This window comes from Petaurus breviceps, unplaced genomic scaffold (genome assembly GCF_028583685.1).
Source record: "Petaurus breviceps papuanus isolate PSGF00001 unplaced genomic scaffold, PetGlider_PUasm1.0 221, whole genome shotgun sequence".
NCBI classification, from domain to species: domain Eukaryota; kingdom Metazoa; phylum Chordata; class Mammalia; order Diprotodontia; family Petauridae; genus Petaurus; species Petaurus breviceps.
The window spans coordinates 9,550,488-9,572,045 of record NW_027185877.1 but is presented as its reverse complement, the minus strand read 5'-3'; the positions used below and the strand labels follow the sequence as shown (position 1 = coordinate 9,572,045).

Here is a 21,558-nt window from a genome sequence, read left to right as displayed (position 1 = left end):
ATAGACACTGAATTATAAATTATAAACCAGAATATATATTAGAATTTTTATAATTTGACTGATGGAAGATTCCCTTGATATCATTTGGCTCTTCTAAAATGGAACCATAGTGAGAACAAAGGGAAGTCTTATTCTACTGGTTAACTGCTCTGTGTGTGTGTGTGTGTGTGTGTGTGTATAGGTATATTCACACACATATGTATATATGTACAGGCTAGAAGGCAGTTCTCACTCTTTTTTAAACAAACCAAAAACACTAAAAATCTACAAAACCCTGAATTTTTACAGGTTTCTTTAGGGAAATGATGCTCTCCACTTTTGTCTTTCCTTTCCACATTCTTTCTAACCAACTCTGTTAGAATGAGAAACCTCATAATGTTAGAAAGAACTATGGAAGATATTTTCGAGTTCACTTTCCTAATTTCACAGATGAAAAAACTCTAAATATTCTCCCTTGGACATGTCATATTCCCTCACGGTTCTATACTGGACTCTTTTCTCTGCTCCTTCTGTATCTCATTTGGTGATCACTTCAGCTCCCATGGATTTAATTATCATCTTTCTACTGATGATTCTCAAATCGACCTCTCCTTCTCTACCTTCTCTGCTGACTTCCAGTCTCACATCTCAAAATGCCTGGATGTCCAATAGACATCTTAAATTCAACATGTCTAAAACTCATATTTCCTTCGAAATGTTACCCCCCCCTTTCTCCCCTATTACTAATTATTATTACAATAATAATCAATATTGTTGATTACATAATCAATGGCAATATCATCCTCTCAGTTCTCAAGCTTGCAACCTAGAATTCATTCTCAGTTCCTCACTATCACTCTCATTCCCCATTTCCAATCTGTTGCCAAGGCCTGTCAATTTCACATTTGCTACATCCTTGAATACCCCTTTTCACCTTTGATGTTACCACTGTCCTGGTACAGGCCCTCATTACCTCACAACTGGACTATTGCAATACACTACTGGAGGGACTGCCTACCTCAGGTATCTCTCCACTCCAATCCATTCTCCATTCAGTGACTAATGTGATTTTCCTAAAGTGCACTGTCCTACTCATTAAACTCCAGTGGTTTCCTATTTCCCCCAGGATCAAATACAGAATATTGTTTGGCATTAAAAATCCTTCATAACCTATCCCCCTCCTATTTTTTTTCTGGCTGTCCCCCATGCTTGGAACATTCTACGTCTTCAACTCTGCATATTGACTTTACTGGCTTCCTTAACTAAAATCCCCCCCCCCCTTTTTTTACAAGAAGCCTTTATCTTGTATATAGCTTGTTTGTGTATATTTGTTTGCATTAGACTGTGAGCTACCTGAAGATAGAGACTCTCTTTTGGCTTCTTTTGTATCCCCAGCACTTAGCACAATGCCTGGCATATAGTAACCACTTAATAAATAGACTGATTGATTTTCAGTTGCCCTAGGTTTAATTATCATTGCTACATAGATGACTCACGGATCTAGATATTTAATCCTAATTCCCTTGAACTTTATTCCACATCATTAGCTATCTATTGGACATTTACACCTAGATGTCCCACAAGCGTTTGGAATTCTACAAATTTAAATATGAATTCATCTTCCTTCTCCCAACCCCTACTCCTCTTCTGAACTTCCCTATTACTGTAAAGAGTATGACCATCATTCTAGTCACCAAAGTTCTTAACCATATTCTTGACTCCTCATTCTACCTCACCCCACATATCCAGTCATTTTCCCCATTGTTTTCCCTCCACTCATGTACCCATCATTTTAATTCAGGACCTTATCACATTTCTCCTGGACTATTACAATAGCTTCCTAATTGGTTACCCTGCCTGGAGTGGTCTTTCCACTTGAATCCATCCTCCATGCTGAAGTGATCTTTCTAAACTTCAGGTCTGACCATGTCTCTTTTCTACTCAATAAACTCCTCTGGCTCCCTATTACCTCCGGGATCAAATATAAATTCCTCTGTTTAGCATTTAAAACATTTCAAAAACTAGTCCTGTCATGCCTTTTTAGCCTTCTTGCACATTATACTCCTCCAGGCACACCACAATCTAGTCAGACTGGGGCTGTTGCTAGTCATACATGATTTACCATTTCCTATCTCTGTACTTTGGCAGTAGTTGTCCTCTGGCCTGCAATACTCTCCCTCTTCACTTCTAACTCTTAGAATCCCCTTTTTCCTTCAATTATCAACTTAAGAGGAAGAAGCCCTCTCGTGGTACCCTCGCTCCCTATTGTTTTCCTCACTAAGGTTACCTTGAATCTTCTTTATATGTATCCATTAGGTGTTTATATGTACATCTTTTTGCTCCCAATAGAATGAAAGCTCCTTGAGGGATCTTATGGGACCTTGCATGGTGCCATACACAAGTACTTAATAAATGCTTGGTTGATGATTCCAAAGCCTTTGGAGCAAATTCCATGTGATATTATTTAAATCTGAAATTGTATTTTCAATTTTTGTTTTGTAGCATCTCATAAACATATTTATGAATTTCTTTATTGAACCCCAACTAAATTCACAGACTTGTCATTCTGAGGAGAGAAATAAAACTGGTCACTGCTCTATTTCCTTTCCCAGTTAGCTTCTTTGTGTCTGTAACTGTGGTAGTTCCTCAAAACTCTGCCTTTAGCTATTATTTTCTCCTTTATAAATTTTCTTTAAGGTCATTTACTCTCACTGGTTTCAAATAGCACTTAACTGGTGATGGTCTCCATATCTGTAATTCCAGCTGTGATTTCTTTATATGCAGTTCTTTGGACTTTTTCTATACACAGGTTCTGCCATAATTTCAAATAATATATATAAAAAAAATTTACTAGCTTCCTCCAAACTGGCCCTACTTTCCAATTATTCTGCTTCTACACGCAGTATTCCTTTTTTCCACACTTCCCTGGTTAGAAACTTTGAAGTCAGTTTCTGACTTTTCCTCCTCCTTTATTCCCTACATCCCAATCTGTCCCCAGATCCCTTGTATGGCTTTCTTTAAAGTGTCTCTCAGAGTCACCTTTTCTTTCTATTCCACTATCACCCTAAGAACTCAGAATCTTTAAAATTCTCTGAACCTCAGTTTCTTCATATGTAAAATGAAATGGTCCTTTCCAACTCTAAACCCTATTATCTTATGATCATATTACATCCCTGTTACTTCAGTAATATTGGCAGGGATTCTCTTTGTACAAAATGGAACTCTCTAAGAAAGGCTTCCAATGCCCATTATAGAAAAGAGTATTCATGTGAGAAAGGCTTAGAACACTGCTAATGTGTTGGGGTATTAGTATTAGGGGAGGTATTTCAAGAATGAGTTTGGGAAAGAGGGATGGAAAAAAGCATATGGAAATCAAATGGAGAAGTGAGTTCTAAAGTGATACTGAGTGTGTGGAGAGATGAACTGGAGTAGGCTGATGTTCTGGGAAGTAATCAACTGAGTAGGAAACATTTACATTCAGTGCTTTTGAGCTCCTGAGACTGCCTGGAATAGGAACTCAGATGGCTGATTCAACATGGATGGTGCTGGCATCCAGAGCCAGAGCTAAGGTAAATCTAGCCCAAAGGGTCTTGTAGCTTTCCATGTTGGGTCCAGAGAATATTCTAAGAAGAAATGGGGAAATGATCAGCTCCTTCATTACCCCTTCACCCACACCCTGGATCAAATTTTCCTCAGGAAATTTTGTTCCCATCTATCACCTAAAGCTAGAAAATATAATCTATCTGTTTATGTGAAGCCAGGAATGGCTATATTGCACAATTGTTTCTCCCTTCTTATTTGAAATCATACAAAATTACTTAAAGAGTTAGCAATAGAGATAACATTATTAATATCAAGCAAAGCATAAAATAAGGAGATGTGCACTCACCAAAGTTCACCATTAACTTGGAAGGATGACCAACAGAATTTAAGTCAAAGAGATGAAGAGGTTCTTCACATGCACCTTTTGACAGATGACATTTTGCTAACTGCCAAACCTGGGCAGAGAAGAATCTATCCACCTATCTAGGAAAATTCCAGTGGTTCAAGAACTCCTATTATTGCTGCTGTTTTTCTTGAAGTGGACCAATGATATCACACCAACTTATGTATGAATTGGATTTAAGTAAGGCAGAGCTGTGCAAAGTCATCACTGCCGTTGACTACTGTAAGAGTGAGGCTCCACTGATTATATCACCCACTTAAACTCTTAGATAAGGACATTTTTTTGATTGAATCAGTCAGAGCAAAAGTGAACAGGACCTATACACTTTCTTAAATCAATCAGAACCACTGAATGAGAGCCTCTGTCATACCCTAAAGAATTTGTATAAAAGGAAGGAGCTATCTCAGAACTAGATATTCTTAGAATCTCAAAGTGAAGGAGAAAGATCATAGGGAGCTGAACCAAGAACTGGAAGTCCCATATAACCAGAAAAAGGAGAAAGAGAAGAGAGGACTGAAATGGGGCAGAGGAGTATATCCAGGGGGGGTCATTGGCTCTACAGACAAAAGATTCACACCAACATTTATACCAACCGCTCTAGGACTTAAAGGAAGGACCAAGGAAAGTTCTATTCTTTCCCCTACTTTCCCCTCTTGGTTCCTGGCTATTTACAGACACTACAATATAATCTGCTGTTTTGTTACCTCTCCAATAACCTAACTTTTACCTCAACCACAAAGAGGCCAGAATACTAGAGAGATAAAGATGTAAATTTTGGCAAGGTGCTCAATTTCTTCCTAAATGTTAGGAATTTTCATCACTGGGAGTTGGAACTTATAAATTTTCATCTAAAATAAACTTAAAGCCACTTATAAAAGAGTCAGGTGGATCTTAGTGGCTATTATTTGGCAGCAGGCCTAATAAGCTAATTATTGTATTATTATGATATGCAATTAGACAGGCTAACCATAGTGTTGGTTAGTTAATAGAGGAGGTAATCAGGGGAACCTTCCAAATATGCTGGGCCAAGTTAATTCCCATGGAATTCATTATGTACCAAATGAAGTAATATAGATGGAGAAGAGAAAAAGGCCCAGGCCAGAGACCTATAGGACACATTTGAGGGTACTGAGGAGTAATGGAGAACCAGGAAGAATTGGTGTCATGAAAACCTAGAGAAGAGAATATAAAGGAGAAGAAGGTGATCTAAAGTATCAAAGACTATAAGAAGGTAAAGAAGAATGAAGATTGAGAAAAGCCTATTGGGGACTAACAGATCATTGATAACTTTGAAGAGCAGTTTTGGTGAAATGATGATCTCAGAAGCCATATTGTAAAGGGTTAAAGAAGAGAATGAGCACTGAGAAAGTGGATGCATCCATTTATTGTATTAGCTGTTTCCTTCAGAGGCTGTTTGTAGCAGCCTATAAAAGCTGAACTTGCTCAGACTTATGATGAGATAGGGTGTTTGTGACCAAGCACTACAATTCCTGCATCACATTTGTTGTTTGGTCATTCAGTCATGTTCTACTCTTTGTGACCCCATGGACCACAGCATGCCAATACTGCCTATGGGGTTTTCCTAATAAAGATATTTCCTTCTCCAGCAGATTGAGGCAAACAGAAGTTAAATGACTTGCCCAGAGTCACACAGCTTGTAAGTGTTTTGAGGACAGATTTGAACACAGGTCTTCCTGACTCTAGATCCAGTGCCCACTTACAACCTGGAAGCTAGGTCAGTGTCTGACTCTTTGTGAATCCATTTGGGCTTTTCTTGGCAAAGATACTAGAGTGGTTTGCCATTTCCTTCTCCAGCTTATTTTACAGATGAGCAACTGAGGTAAACAGGGTTAAGTGACTTGTCCAGGGTCACAAAGCTAATGTGTCTGAGGGCAGATTTGAACTCAAGAAAGTATGGGAGAGAAGAGCATTAGGTTGCCTTCCAAATTGAAGCTCTACAGGGCCATTATGCTGACCTCATTGTTGCATGCCTGTGAAACCTGGATAGTCTACCAGCAAGTACCATGCCAGAAAACTGAACGGCTTCTATTTAAATTGTCTTAGGAAGATTCTGAAGATTACCTGGCAAGATAAGATACCATGCGTAGTCCTTCTGTTTTAATGTTAAAATGTCTTTGCCTAATTGGATATCCTGAAAACTTTTATTTAGACAGGTTTTACCCTGTACTGTTTCTCTCTGTTTTATGGGACAATACTGCTCAGAATATTCCATCATGTTTTCATAAAATGTAAAGCTGAGGTGTCATCTTTGGCAGCCAATTCTCTCCTTCCTTTGGTAAGTAAACTGATGTATATATGGTGAATGTAATGGACTATTATTGTGTTATATGAAATTATATAAGGGATGGTGTAAACAAAATCTAGGAACACATGTATAAACTGATTTAGAGGGAAGTAAGTAGAACCAAGAGAACAATAATAATAACTAATAATAGTGCTTTTAAGGTTCACAAAATGCTTTACAGATATCTTATTTGGTCCTCACAAAAACTCTGTGAGGAAGGTGCTATTATTTCCACTATCAAAATTTATTAAGCACCTACATGTGCCAGGTAATATGCTAAGCACTGAGACACAAAAGGCAGTCAAAGATAGTTCCCTTGCCCTCAATGAGCTTACAACCCAATGTAAACTAAAGGTAAGAGAGTTTAAGTGACATGCCCACAAGTGTCTGAAGCAACATTCAAACTTGGATCTGGCTGACTTAAAGTCTAACACTCTATCCACAATGCCATCTAGCTCCTTGTACTAGAATCTTCTCCCCACCTCAGACCCTCAGGATTTCTTCCAGGAATTAACAGCTACCATGTGAAGATACTGTCTGCTAGGGTGAGTGGAGGTTGGGAGAGTAGCTTCAAAGAATGTCCTTCTGGATACATGCCTTCACCAACATATTCCAATGCAATAAGAACAATTGAAAATTCCAGCAAAGTAGAAGAAAATTATGGATCTTTTGTGACATGCATGCCTACATATACATGCTTAAGGGAACTGGCCTTTCCCTGACTGAATCAGAGAAAAGAGTCTGGATAATGATGTGTTAAGCTAAATGTAAAATGAAGCTATATTAGGTGATTCCTTTATAAGGTGACAATTAATCCTTTTGAGGAAATCAATAAAAGGGAAAACATTGCTTGAAGAATTCTGTTCCTCAGGTGACTTTTAAAAGTCACTTCACTGAGTCCATGAGAAAGACACAAGGAGCAGCCTAACTCCTGATGGAACAATCAGAAGCACGGAGCTAAAGAAAGAGAAGTTATAGGAAATCACATAAAGCAGATAAAATAGAATTATAAGCAACTACCCAAAGAAAGGGGCTGTGATCTGTGAGTTATGTTGCTTGGATACAATGTATTTTGGGACAGAAGTTGTATTGCTGAAACCCCTAAAATATAGAACCAAGGGGATAATCATGGATGTCTTCTCCCTGAACTCTTCTTCATAAGAGATCAATCTTTATCAGAGGGCAGCTAGGAGGCTCTGGATAGAGCACTGGCCCTGGAGTCAGGAGGACCTGAGTTCAAATTCAGCCTCAGACACTTAACACTTACTAGCCATGTGACCTTGGGTAAGTCACTTTAACCCCAACTGCCCTGCATCCCCCCCTTCAAAAAAAAAAAAGAAAAGAGATTAATTCTTTTCCTCTGAACATGCGTTGGGTATTTAACTTTCTTTTTAAATATGTTTATTTGTTTTTATGGAGATAACCACTGGGAATTTCTAGTTGGGATTATACTTATTGGGAATATAGGTGACAAGAAGAAACTGAAGGGAGGAAACATCCTCAGAGAAGACAGAGAGAAAAAAACTAACTAGGAGTTATGACATAAATGATGTCTCTGGCTGGGGGCTAAAAGCTAACAAATAAATAAACAGAAGTAAAAATATTTGAATCCCACTTCTCAGAATTAAGGAAGAGTATTTATACTGGGAATATCTATTTGGACGAGTCACTGTTAGACAAATGGCAAATAGGAGTGGTTGAATAATTATGATCACCACACCAACTTCTTTATGTTGTCACATGTGCATGATATAGATATACCTATATCTATACACATACATGTATAAAGATATTATATATCTATACACATAAATATTAAACATGTATATATTCACTAAGTCTATCTTAAGCCATTTTTGGATCTAGAAGTGTACTGTAAATGGGATTACTTTAGCTTTAACCACCAAGATATTTTTTTCTTCTTTCATGTGAATTTCTATTCTTTCCACTGGCTGGTATGTCTTATGTGCTGATGGGTCCAATTAGGGAGGTACTGTTTGTAGTTATAATGTTGAACACCGTTAATACTCAAAATATAATATAAAAAATAAATTCTGCAGAAGACAGTCTCATTGAAAATTCAGTGACACCAGGAAGGAGGCTACCCACCCCTAAGAAAATCCCAGACACTATTATATCTCACATCTCTGGAGGACTACAAGGATTGACAATAGCTGTTACTTCAGGAAAAAAAAAAAAAGCATAGAACTCCATTTTCTAGCCAGAGGTTCAGCATTGCTATGTCTTCCCCCATATCAGTGCCCTGAGTAAAAGCCAAATCCCATACCCATTATGGTTCTGCCCTTCACTGATACAAAATGCAACTCCTCTACACCTTAACAATTAGACAACAAGTATTTATTAAGCACCTATTAGGTACTAGGAACTGGATTAGATGCTAGGGATATAAGTATGAACAAAATGAAACAATTCCTAATCTAAATGAGTTTACGTTCTAATGGGGAAACAAGAAGTACATTCAGATATATAGATATATAGACAGATATAGATAAATATGTATGTGTATATATAGATATAGATAGACATACATATAAAGATAGACAGGCAGACAGACAGACAGACAGATAGATAGATAGATTAGATAACAAATACAAATATATGGAGCAGGGGTGTCAGAAAAAGTCCAATGCAAAGATGGGGACTGAGCTGTATCTTACAGGAGAAGAGAAAGATGATATAAAGTAGAAGTTACAAGGGAGTGCATTCTTCCAAACATGGGAGACGGTCAGTACAATAGAAAGGAGATAGGAAGTTGAGTTTCATGACCTAGAAAGATAGGTTGGGGCTAGGTTATAAAGGGCCTTGCTAAACCCAAAATTTTACATTTTATCACAGAGAAATAGAAAGCCATTGGAGTTGTTTGAATAGAGAAGTCATATAATCAGATATACTCTTAAGAAAAATTGTTTTGGCAGTAGGGTGTAGGATAAACTGGAGGGAGGAAAAGACTTAATGCAAGGGGATTGATTAGGAGTTATACCAATATTCTAGGTAAGAAGAAATGAAGTCCTGAACTGGTAGCTGTAGGAGTAAAGAGAAAGGGTTAAGTTTGAGAGATATTAAAGTAGAAATGACAAGATGTGGCAAGTGACTTGGTATGTACAGTGAAGGAGATTTGAAGAGTCAAGGAAAATGCAGAGGTTACAAGCATGGGATTCTGGAAAGCTGGTGGTGCCTTTTTTTTTTTTAACAGAAAAAGGCAAGCATGGGAGAGGGTCGGTCTTAAGGGGAAAAACAATGAGATCATTTTTCATATGTCTCTGGGACATCTATACTGAAGCATCCAAAGGGCAACTGATGATCCAAGATGAAGTTTAGAGGAGAGACTAAGATCTGGAGATATAGATCTGGTAGTCATTTGTTTACAGATAATTAAAACCAAGAGAGCAGATGAGATTACCAAGAGAGAAAGATTAGAGAACACCGCCCAGAAGAAAACCTTAGGGAAGATCCATGGTATATATAATGTGAATGGTAAGCCAGCAATGAAGAGTAAGGATTATACAAGTAAGAGGTGAACCAAGAGAAAATAGTATCACAAAAACACAGAGAGGTGTATAGAAAGAGAGGGTAATCAAGAGTAGCAAAAGAAGCAGATAGGTCAAAAAGGATTAGGAGTCAAAAAAGATCATGTTACTGTAGCCAAAAATAATTCACCACTTAGAGACCACTTTTGTGATGATGGGCCTCTCTAAACTTATCAAGATTTATTTTCAGATCATGGATGGATAACCCATTTTTGAACCCATATTCAAATCTCTTCTATTATGTTAGGGTGTACCAGGGCTTGTGCTATGCTTTAACAATCAACCCCCATAAGGAAGCTGTTGTTTGTGGGGAGGCCTGACAGAAGGAAGGCTTGGGAATAGCAGTGCTCCCTGCATTGGTGATATGTACCAATTTCTTTATTGTCTTGGTGGATTTGACTTTCTGGTATATGAATAAATATCCTTATTTTGTCTTTGAAGAAGGGAGTCTGTTATTGTTATTAAGAATAGTGTTATTGTTATTAGGATAATTTTAAATAATTTAAAAATTTTTATATAACAATTATAGCTCCTTCCCTCTCTCAGTTGCCTTTGTAGGTAGGTGAAGGAAGGGTTGGAAAAGACCTAGATACAGTGCTTAGACTATATATTGAAAGGGAATGGGAGGATTATAAAAGGGAGAGAAAATGACCTTACCTTAAATTTCCTGTGACATTGTAGAATATATCAAAATCAAGCAAGCCATTTGCTTTGGGATAGTCGCCTTCAGACCATCCTGAATAAGGGATGATGACAATATCTGTCAGGATTAGTAAAGCTTCTGTAATCATCAGATTCTTGAGCTTATCGTTAGAGGACAAATTCCACATCAAACCTACAAAACAAGAAAACAAGACAGGCTAGTAGAGGGTGGTGTTTGCCTACTGAATCATAGCAGTTTTTTTTTTAAGCAATTGGGGTTAAGTAACTTACTCAAGGTTACATGGCCAGTTATTTCTGGGTGTGGTGCTAAGTATCAGAGCCCGGATTCGATCCCAGGTCATCCCGACTCTGGGGCCAGTGCTCTTACTCACTGAGCCACCTGGCTGCCCCTAAGCAATTGGGGTAAGTAACTTGCTCAAGGTTACATGGCCAGGTGTTTCTGGGTGGGTGCTACTTGCTGTGCTACCTGGCCACCCCATCATAGCAGTTTAATAGTGCTTGTTTACTAATTTTTTTTATCAGTTAACATCATCATCCTCTGGTTTTAAGACAATTAAAAATGATCTTTAAAAAACCCCCACAAATTAACTAGTTCAAAATAAGCTGAAGTGATTCCATAAACTATATGGCCCACAGAATGAAAGTGGGGAGGTTAGGTTAAAATAAACAGGAATGTGAATCAAAGCAGCAACTATTTATTGCTATTTCATTGAAGAAAAAAAACCCCATGGATCTGACCTCAAGAGAATAACAAATTAGAGCTTTAAAATCTAGGAACTGGATCTGTGATTTCATTGAGATAGAGAATTCCCAAATAAGGAACCTCCTTCTACAAATGCAGGTTGGCACGATCTGTGCAACATGTACTCTTCTGAGAGTCTTAGAGCACTTTCTAGGTCAATCAAGTATAACGCCCAAGTATATCGCCAATGCTATCGATAACCACAGCAGCTGCTATGAAGATACAGGTGTATTTCCAGGTTTGAATCACAAAATATAACAGACTCTCCTCTTCAAAGACAAAATCAAGATATTCATTCATATATCAGAAAGTCAAATTCACCACGGTGATAAAGAAGTTGGTACATATTACCAATACACCACCATTCCGAAGCCTTCCCTCTGTCAGGCCTCCCCACAAACAAGTTCCTTAGGCAAAATGCCCCTTTCTAACCCATGCTAGCTACTCTGCCTCTCTCTGCCCCCTCTCTCTCTCAGTTTCACTTCCCTCTCCCACTTCCTGATTCACCCATTCCTGCTCTACCTGCTGGGCGAGCTTCTCCCATCACAGTCTCCATGTGAAACACTCGTTTGATTCAGGCTTCCATGTGACCCAGGCTCAAAGCAGGTAGCATAGGCCTATTAAGGGCAAGAAAGATCTTCCCATTTGATTAACAATACATTAACAATACACCAAGGTCACACAGGCAGGCTACAGGCAGGACTTGAACCTAGATCTTCCTGTCTCCCAGACTAACTCTCTATCCACTACATCAAATTATCTCTGCAGGGGAGACATAAAAACTAAACTTTAATCTAAAAAAGTGATTCTTATTTGTCAATTATTTTCTTAGGAATACACGGGAGCTCCTCAGTATGCTTTCTTTTACCTTTTGATACCTAGGGGAGACTGGACAGATATTCCATTTGGACCTGTTAACACTAGTTTCATAAACTTCACCCATTAATGTTTATTGAATGCTGTCTAGAATATACTGAAGACACACATTATATGCCCTCTGAGAATTTATATTGAATGTACTCTTTCTTCCTTATTTTATGGTCTGGTAGCTAAAGGACAGACAATGGTAACAGACAGATTAAATAATTTTAAGGTTTGTTTCAAGGTATTCATATAGTCTCTGGCTTCTCCTCCTCCAATCCACCTAGTTGCTCCATGTTTCATAATAAAAAGGGAAAGATAATACAAGTACCAAAGGAAAAAACTAAAATGTAATTAAATGTAGATTCCATTTTTGGGGGTGGGGGGAATCACTGTCAAGTAAAGGAACTAGTTAGCATTTATTTTATTTTTTTCTTTCAATCTTCATATCTAGAGCTTAAGTGTTTTTGGTTCATATGTCTATACACAATCTCAGGTTCATTCAATCAACAAGCATTCATTAAAAGCCTATCATCAAGTATCATAAGCACTATGCAAGGCACTGGTGAGACAAAGACAAAAGTCTTTGTCTTCAAAGAATTTACATTCTTGATTATAAGTGTACATCAAAGGTGATCATTTTATTAGGTGGAAATAACACTTTTACATTTGAAGGATTTAGGAAGCAGGGTAGAAGCACAAGTGGGACAAAATAATAAGGACCATTTTGCATTTGAGTTGAGCTTTGAAAATGAGGAATCTAATCTAAGCAATGAGGTGGGAATGACTGCATTTCAGGCATGAGGGCAAGCATGGAGATGGAAAACAGAATGTAATGTGTGGAGCATACACACACACACACTTGCTCTCTCTAATTATACATGCATATACATTTATGTATGTATGTATAAGAGGCTTCTAAATTCAGAAACAAATGAGAGGGCAAGGTGAGTGGAAGGAAGGAAGGACTCTTACAGGAATGGGTAGATTACGGAATAGGAGGGCAAGGTAATAGATACACTTAGAATAGATTCTGTTTACACTTTAAACAAAAGTGAGGTCTTCTAGTTGGGAACATGTACACCAAGGATTGGGCCAATGTCATCTATCAGTTTTGTCCTTCAGAGACTGGATAAATGACCTAAAGGGGCTGGTCCCTGAATAAGGAAATAAAGAGAAAAACCTTAACCTAATTTAATAATTGGTTAATAATATGACAGAAAAAAATCCTCTTTCATACTGATGAAATTCTAACAAAGTTGCCCCCAGCACAAATATTCTAACTTCCTTATAGGCTCCACTGAATAGCAGACCAACGCCCCCTACCTAGCAATTCTCCCTTTCTCCCCCATTCAACATCCTAACTTCTTCATAAAAGCTTCACTGTTTGCTAGAACAACAGGTATGTCCATGAGCTCACATTTCTCACAGAAAAAGCAGGCATGTCCATATGATGGGATCCTAGACACTGACTCTAGCTAGCCACTGCCCCCAGACCTATTCCTCTTATTTCCTATAGAAACAGCAGGTATGTCCATGAACTGAAATGCAACCATATCCATCTAGTCTCAGAAAGGACCACAATACTCAGCCAGTCAGAAAGCAGGACCACCAGGATGCCCAAACATGATGTGAACCCCAAAACAATAGAAGGGACTTTCCCTAAGTAGGCACTTGCACAGTAATAGTAAAGAAATGACCTAGAGTAAACTTATGATGTAGAGAGGCTTATTATAATATCATTATCATATACACATACTCCCCAATAATTTTTTCTATATATATTGTGGGTAGTTCCACTGTGACTGGAACCCCTCCTCAACTTCATCTCCTGGCTTCACTGGATTCCTTCAAGACTCAGATCAAAACCCATTTTCAGCAGGAAGTCTTAACTGGTCCTCTCTCCTCACGTATTCCTTGCTGCTAGCACCTGGTCTCTTAAATTACCTCTAATTTGTACTATTTATACTTGTCCCCCCCATTAAAATGCAAGATCCCCAAGAGCAGGCACTTTTTTTTTTTAATTTTGCTTTTTTAAATATGTACAATGCTTAGCACCATGCCTGGCACACAGTGTATGTTTAATTAATGCTGCTGGTTGTTTTCTATGATACCTCTTCTCGCTCTGTTATTCTAGAATTTTCCATAAAGCAGAGTTTTTTAGGATGGGTTTTTCTTTTTGCCTTTATTTATATCCTCAAGGCTTAACACATGTCCTGACACACAGTAAGTTCTTAATAAATTATAGTGCAAAGGGGAAGGGACTTGTTCCCAAAAAATGCCACTGCTACACAGGGATGACAGTTACAAGAACAGAAGTTATTCCAAATGAAATCAGCATAGGTCTTTGGTCCCCATTGTCCCATAGTTCCATGGTGGCTCAGATGTACAGCAGGATGATTGAAAGCCTAAACTCACTTAGGGCTCAAATTTATAGAGTTTTAATGCAAAGAGACTTTGTATATTTGTAATATAAAGAGACTTCCCCATCATTAGTGGCAATGGAGGAGTCTGGATCACTGAAATGATAGCAGTCTCAGAATAAGGAATAAGGAATGAAGTGCAGGGAGCCAGGAAACCTAACTCTAACTGTGCCATAGTGAAAAAGCAGTTAAGTCTTAGCATATAGGCATTCTTCAGGCTAAGGCTGAACCAGTCAAACGTTTTACTAGCTCACATAAATGCTTGTTGACTGACTCTATAATAGCTAATCTCCTTTGTGGTTTACTAACCACTTTCTACAGGGTCACAGAGTTTATAGATGGAAAGACCGTAAAAAAGATCATCTAGTCCGTTACCCTTTTACAGATGAGAAAGAAAACTGAAGCCCAGAGAAACAAAATAACTTACAAACAGTCACAGTGGGAGCAAGTAACAGAACTGGCGCTGAAAATCAGGTCTCAAATACAGTTTGCCCTCTGCTACATTGTCTCAAATTCTTCCTTCTCAAAACATTTCTAATAACAGGTTCTCTTGGAAATAATTAATGATGCTGGAAGTTCATTGGTAACTGTGACATCTGCCCAACGTTAGCAAATTAGTTCCTTATAGCATTTTGTGGCATTATCACACACTTTTTATTGATAGTCCTTTGGGTCAAGATATGTAATTGTTTGACAAATCCCTACAGTAGTATATGTAGATTTTTTGGTCAGCTGAATCAATTGTTACTTTGTGAATGCAATCTGTAAAAGCACAAACCAGAGGACAGTGAGAAAGCATCTTTTTGCTCTTGATGAATTAAAGATCTCAAACCAGATAACTTACATCCTCAGGTAATGAAAGAGCCAGCAGATATAACTGTTGAGTTGATGTCAGTAAAATATGAAAGTGTGTAAAACAGAACTACAATAATATCCTCATTTTTAAAAAAAGGGAAGAGAACAGAATTTGAAAATTATGGCATTGAGCCTGACTGATTCCTAGGAAAATTCAAAGACACAGTTGGTGTACATTTAAAAGGAAAGTAGATCTAACAGGTTTTCATCATGAACAAGTCATGGCAGACTCAAAAAAACCAAACCAACCATCACAAAACAAGCCTTCTTTCTTTCATAGATCTACTAAACTGGTAGATATGGGGAATTCTGTAGATACAGATTATAGTCATCATTCTTCCAAACTCCTACATTACTTTGTATGTATTATCTTTATATTTATGGTATATATTATTATATGTACTTGTTAACTTTCATATTAGAATGCATAGGATCATTGCAGAAGATGGTTCTTGAGTTGTGTCTTAAAGGAAGAGGGGGACTCTGTGAGGCAGAGGTAAGGAATGAGTAAATTTTAGGCATGAGGGATGACTAATACAAAGCCATGAAGATAGGAGACAGAGGCAGCTATGTGGCACAGTGGACAGAGTGTTGGGCCTGGAGTTAGGAAGTTGAGTTCAGCCATGTCTAATTACTTGTGACCTCATTTAGGGTTTTCTTGGCAAAGATATTGGAGTCTTTTGCCATTTCCTTCCCCAACGAATTTTGCAGATGAGGAAAATGAGGCAAACAGGGTGAAGTGACTTGCCCAAGGTCATGTAACTAGAAAGTGTCTGAAACTGGATTTGAACTCAGGTTTTCTTGACTCCAGGCTTGGCACTCTATCCACTGCACCACCTAAATTCCTGAGGACAATAATAGCCACTATCAATTTAATAAACTAGATTCTGTTCAGTCTTCTTGTTTTTTGGAGGGAAGTTCCAAGGGGAGCTCCTGCAATGTCACTGGTATAGGGAGATCCTGTCAAAATCGCTTCCATCAATACACATTGACAACTTTTGTGTAACTTGAATTTAGGGATACCTGGGTTACCACTAAATAATCTTCACAGGGAAATAAAACAAGTTTGTCTCAGAGACTGAACTAGCTATGCAGACAATTTGAGAAATTCAAGAAAGAAACTAACTGAGGCAATTAATGGTTTCAGTAAAATTACAAGACATAACATTAAACACAAAAATCAATAGCATTTCTATATAAGAATATCAAAATCCAGGAGGAAATAAAGGGAAGTCCCACAAAATGAACAAAACATAATGAAATCAATTTCCCAAGAAGCACAATTACAAAGCACTTGTTAAAGAACTTAAGAAGATCAAATAATTGTAAGTATATTTATTACTGAGAGTTAAACTATTGTTGTTGTCAAGTCATTTTCAATCATGCCTGAAATGAGTTTTCCTGATTCCAAGCCCACTGATCTGTAGCTGCCCCAGAGTTGGGAAGCCCTGAATTCAAACCCAGTCTCAGACACTCATTATGTGACCCTGCGCCAGTTTTTAACCTCTGTCTCCTGCAGCTTTCTAAACTGTAAAATGGGGATAACAATAGCACATATCTCACAGGATTGCTGTGAGGATCATATGAGATAATATTATAAAGTACTTAACTCAGTGCCTGGCACATAGCAGGTACTTAATAAAATACACGATTCCTTTTTTTTTCTTTTTGGAGGGGGGAAGGCAGGGCAATTGGGGTTAAGTGACTTGCCCAAGGTCACACAGCTAGTAAGTGTTAAGTGTCTGAGGCTGGATTTGAACTCGGGTCCTCCTGACTCCAGAACTTCACTGCACCACCTAGCTGTCCCAACATGATTCCTTTTTTAAACTGTTAACTTCTTGAGAATAAGGATTTCTGTTGCTTTTCATCTTGTATCACAAAGTGTGCAGCACAGCCTTTTGACACTTTTAACAAATGTCTATTGAACTTATCCAGTGAATTTGTGGTTAAAATTTAATAATTAGGCCATTGCTCCCAACTGTTGTTATTCATAATTTAGAATTAGGATTACTACAACTTTAGCCACTACCTACAGAGCTGGTTTAGGTCTAAAAACTAAAATAAAATGCTTAAAACATTTGTATTCAAAATGAACTACTATAAGTCACGGATATGTAGTTGAAATAGAGGACCAAATTATTAAGATGAAATTCTCTATACATTCCATATTCATAAACCTTATTTTAGATATATTTTAATACAAGGCATTAAATCATGGAATTTAAGTAGAATGGGGAAAGGTCCAAATATAAATCTTTGTTATTCCCCTTCCTTCCCCACATCCCTAGTTCCTACTATAAATGATAGTAAAAATGTCTAAATGCCATTGCTAGTGTTTACAGTTAGCTATTAAACTATTTTTTTTTCCTTTTTGGAGTTAGACTTAAATATGTAACAAAAGAAAAAGAAACATATAAACTTAAATATTAAAGCTTAAATGTAAAATAAAAAAAGGAAAAAAATGTCATGCACAGCAGAACATAGGAGAGGGTTCAAAATATATGGCAATAAATTTCCATTTCAGGAAAGCATATATATTAAATACTATGCATATTGTTGAGAGCTATCCATCTTTTCTTTGCTTCCTTGTAGGTTTTCTTTTGTTCTCTGCTGTACAGTTTTTACTTTATTCTTTTCCCCCCATTCCTCCCTCCACCCTGGAGGCTATAATTAAGCTGGGATATAGATATATACACATAAACATATACTTTCCCTAACAGATTCTACTCCCAATCTTTGTTTTTATTTATCTCTGTTTTATGTATCATTGTTTGTATGTATCTCTCATTTCTTATCCCTCCTGACTCTACCTGTGATCTTTTAGTGTCATCACTGCTAAGTCTTGTGTGATTCTAATTGTGACAGTGCCATATTAAAATTTTTTTTTCTTATTGCTCATAATATTTTATTCTTGAGCTTGGGGTTTCTGAATTTGACTATAATATTCCTTTTCATTTTCCTTGCAGGGTCTCTTCAGGTGGTGACTGGTATATTTTTTCTATTTCTACATTCCCTTCTTGTTCTAATCATTAGGAGATAAGCTTCAGGACAATTTTCTTTAGTTATCTGTTGTATTATAATTATAATTCTATCAAGATTCTTCTTCTGATCATAGATAGCTTTCAGGTAGTCCAATTATTCTTATGTTTTCTGCTCATCTGTGCTCCAGATCAGTTGTTTTATTTATGAGATGTTTCACATTCTCTTCTATTTTTTCATTCTTTATATTTTGTTTTATTATTTCTTGATCTCTTATAATTTTCTGGCTTTCCCTTGCCCAATTCTAATTTTCAAGTAGTCATTTTCTTTCTTAAGATTCTGGATCTCTGGATCTCGGCTAGGTAGCACAGTGAATACAGCGCCAGCCCTGGAGGACCTGAATTCAAATCCAGCCTCAGACACTTGACACTACCCCAACTGCTTTGCCCCCCCCCCTTCAAAAAAAAAGAGAAAGAAAATCCCCCCCCCTCCTAATATTCTGGATCTTCTTTTCTAATTGGTTGACTCTCTTTTCATAATGTTGTTTTTCTTGGATTGTTTTTCTTTCCCCTCCATCTCTCTCATTATTACTAGCTGTGTGACCTTGGGCAAGTCACTTAACCCCAACTGTTTTGCCCTCCCCTCTCCAAAAAAAAAATAAACTCCCCCCCCCCAATATTCTGTATCACCTTTCCTAATTGGTTGACTCTCTTTTCATAATCTTGCTTTTCTTGCATTATTCTCTTTTTTCCCTCAATCTCTCTCATTTTTTAAAGTTCTCTGATTTCTTTTTAGGCAGGTAACCATTTGACTTTACTCTTTGGGGCAGAAGAGGGTTTCTTTACTTCAGTATCCTCCTCTGAAGATGAACTCTGGTCTTCTCTATTCCCATAGTAACTCTCTATGGTTGGATTCTTTTTCCTTAGCCTGTGCATTTTTTTTTCTTTTCTTGATAATAGCTTAATTTTTGTAATCACCCCTCACCTTAGGGTGTGGGTGATGGTGCCTCTGGCCTCAGATCCTCCTTTGGTTCTCCCCTCTGACCTTGAACCCAAACCAACACATCCAGCCTCCTGCAAGTGCTCACAGCCAGCTGCATCCCTGCCCCACTGCTTAGGCACTCACTAGGCATGTGCTGATTCCTTCTGGTCCCCAGCTATATCTCCATAGCACTGCTGGGTCTGGCATTCCTAGTCAGTAAAGTTTCCCTCAATCATCCCTGGCTCTTACTGTCCTGGGGATGAAAGTTCCTCTGGCTGGGGCTGAGGCAGCCTCCCAACACAGCTAACCCCAGGGCTTGCAGTTTGTTGTTTAAGTGGTCCTTAGCATAGAAATGTTTACTTTTCACAGGGACCAAACCTTGTTCCAGAATTTTTTTTAGATCTTCTCCCATTGTCCTAGAAGCACCACTGTTCTGCCCCTTCTCTTATTAATTTCTGCAGCTCTATGTTTGCCTGAAAGTGCTTTCTCTTCTGTGGAGGAAAATCTTGAGAGCTTGAAGTTTTCTGACCTAGTCCATTATCTTCCCTGAATCCTCTCTCTATTCAACTATTTTTAATGTTATTATATTATGTTCTTATATTCACAAAATGTCAGAAATGGGAGAGTCAATGTTCAATTTTGTAGATAAGAAAAGTAAGGCCAAAAGAGATTGTTATTTGCCAAAGTCACAAAGCAAATAAATCTCACAGCCTGGACTTGACCTCAGATCTTTGTACCATTAAGATTAGTATTCATTTCACTATACCATATTGCCTCCTTGTTCATCAATAATATTTACTCTAACACCTGGCCGTGTAACCTTGAGCAAGTTACTTAACCCCGATTGCTTAAGGGCGGCCAGGTGGCACAGTGAGTAAGAGCACCAGCCCCAGAGTCGGGATGACCTGGGATCGAATCCAGGCTCTGATACTTAGAACCACACCCAGAAATAACTGGCCGTGTAACCTTGAGCAAGTTACTTAACCCCAATTGTTTTAAAAAAATAATAATAATATTTACTCTACTGATAGAAGTGTGTGTGGAGGGGGAAAGAAGAGGAGGGGGTTGCCCAAGTGCCATCTTTTAAGGTGCCCTCTTTTAAGCTACTCTAAATGAGAGTATGAACATGTGCTGGGAGTTGGAGGTAGGAAGTAGTAAATAGAAACTATTTACCTACTATGACGGCAATTAAAAGAAATGTAGTACAATTTTGTTAATCAGTCAGCAAGTATTTAATGAGCACCTATGATTATGCCAGGTACCATACTAGGCACTGGGGATACAAAGACAAAAATAGTCTTTGCCTTCAAGTAGCTTATATCTATTGGGGGAAACAACATGGACACACATATATACATCTATCTATCTAGATATACATATCTACAAATACATATGTTTATATGTATGTGTGTACATATACACACACTGTGTATGTGGACTCTATCCACACTGTGCCACCATAAATTTGGAAAGGTAGGTCAAAAGGTTAAAATGTCAAACAGAAGAGTTTGCATTTGATCTCAGAGGCAATAGGGGGTCAATACCCTATGTCATCCGGCATAGATACCAACAGTACCAAGAACTGAGAGGTATGGAGGTCAGATAGGTAAGTTGGTAAGAACAGTGAATTACCACCCCTTCATTCACTTCTTGTGGTCTACGAGACCACATGTGAAAGAGACAATATCCATTAGACAAATTATATCCCCTATGGGCCTGCCTTCATCCATCACTTTACAGACTAGATCTTTGTCCTGACTGAGGGAATTTTATTTTCTTTATTATCTGGAAGAAAAGACATTGTGTTTTGTTCCAATCCTGCTTTTACTTCAAGAAAGTTGAAGTAATTTGGGGGATGAGAGTAAAAAACACTACCACAAAAATCCCTATGAACTGAGATTGATTAGTTTCAAGATGTGAAGTGCTCAACTCTCCAACTCTGACTAAAAATTGCGTCAAATAAAAGAGAATCCATCATGGTTTCTGTTAAGCCACTATGCTTAGCCACTTAAGGTAAATTTGAGAAGTAAATGTTTATATAACCTGAGTGTGTACAGACTTATTTTCCTTGCAGCAAACCATGGCAAAAATTTGCTTCATGGCTTTTAAGTCACAGATTGGTAAAGTTTTTATTTTAAAAGGTTAAACAAGGGAGGCTAAGTAGCACAGTGAATAAAGCGCCGGCCCCAGAGTCAGGAGGACCCGAGTTCAGTTCTAGCCTCAGACACTTAACACACACACACACACACACACACACACACACACACACACACACA

The 21,558-nt window shown here is 37.9% G+C and overlaps 1 protein-coding gene across 2 annotated transcripts in view; it reads right to left on the bottom strand.

Moving 5' to 3' along the window:
- PKP2 (plakophilin 2) overlaps positions 1-21,558 on the bottom strand; it is a 162,051-nt gene that overhangs the window by 64,862 nt on the left and 75,631 nt on the right. For both annotated transcript variants that reach the window (XM_069094835.1, XM_069094834.1), the window contains exon 6: positions 10,436-10,613. In XM_069094835.1, the coding sequence (XP_068950936.1) occupies positions 10,436-10,613 (178 nt within the window). The remainder of the gene's footprint in view (positions 1-10,435; positions 10,614-21,558) is intronic.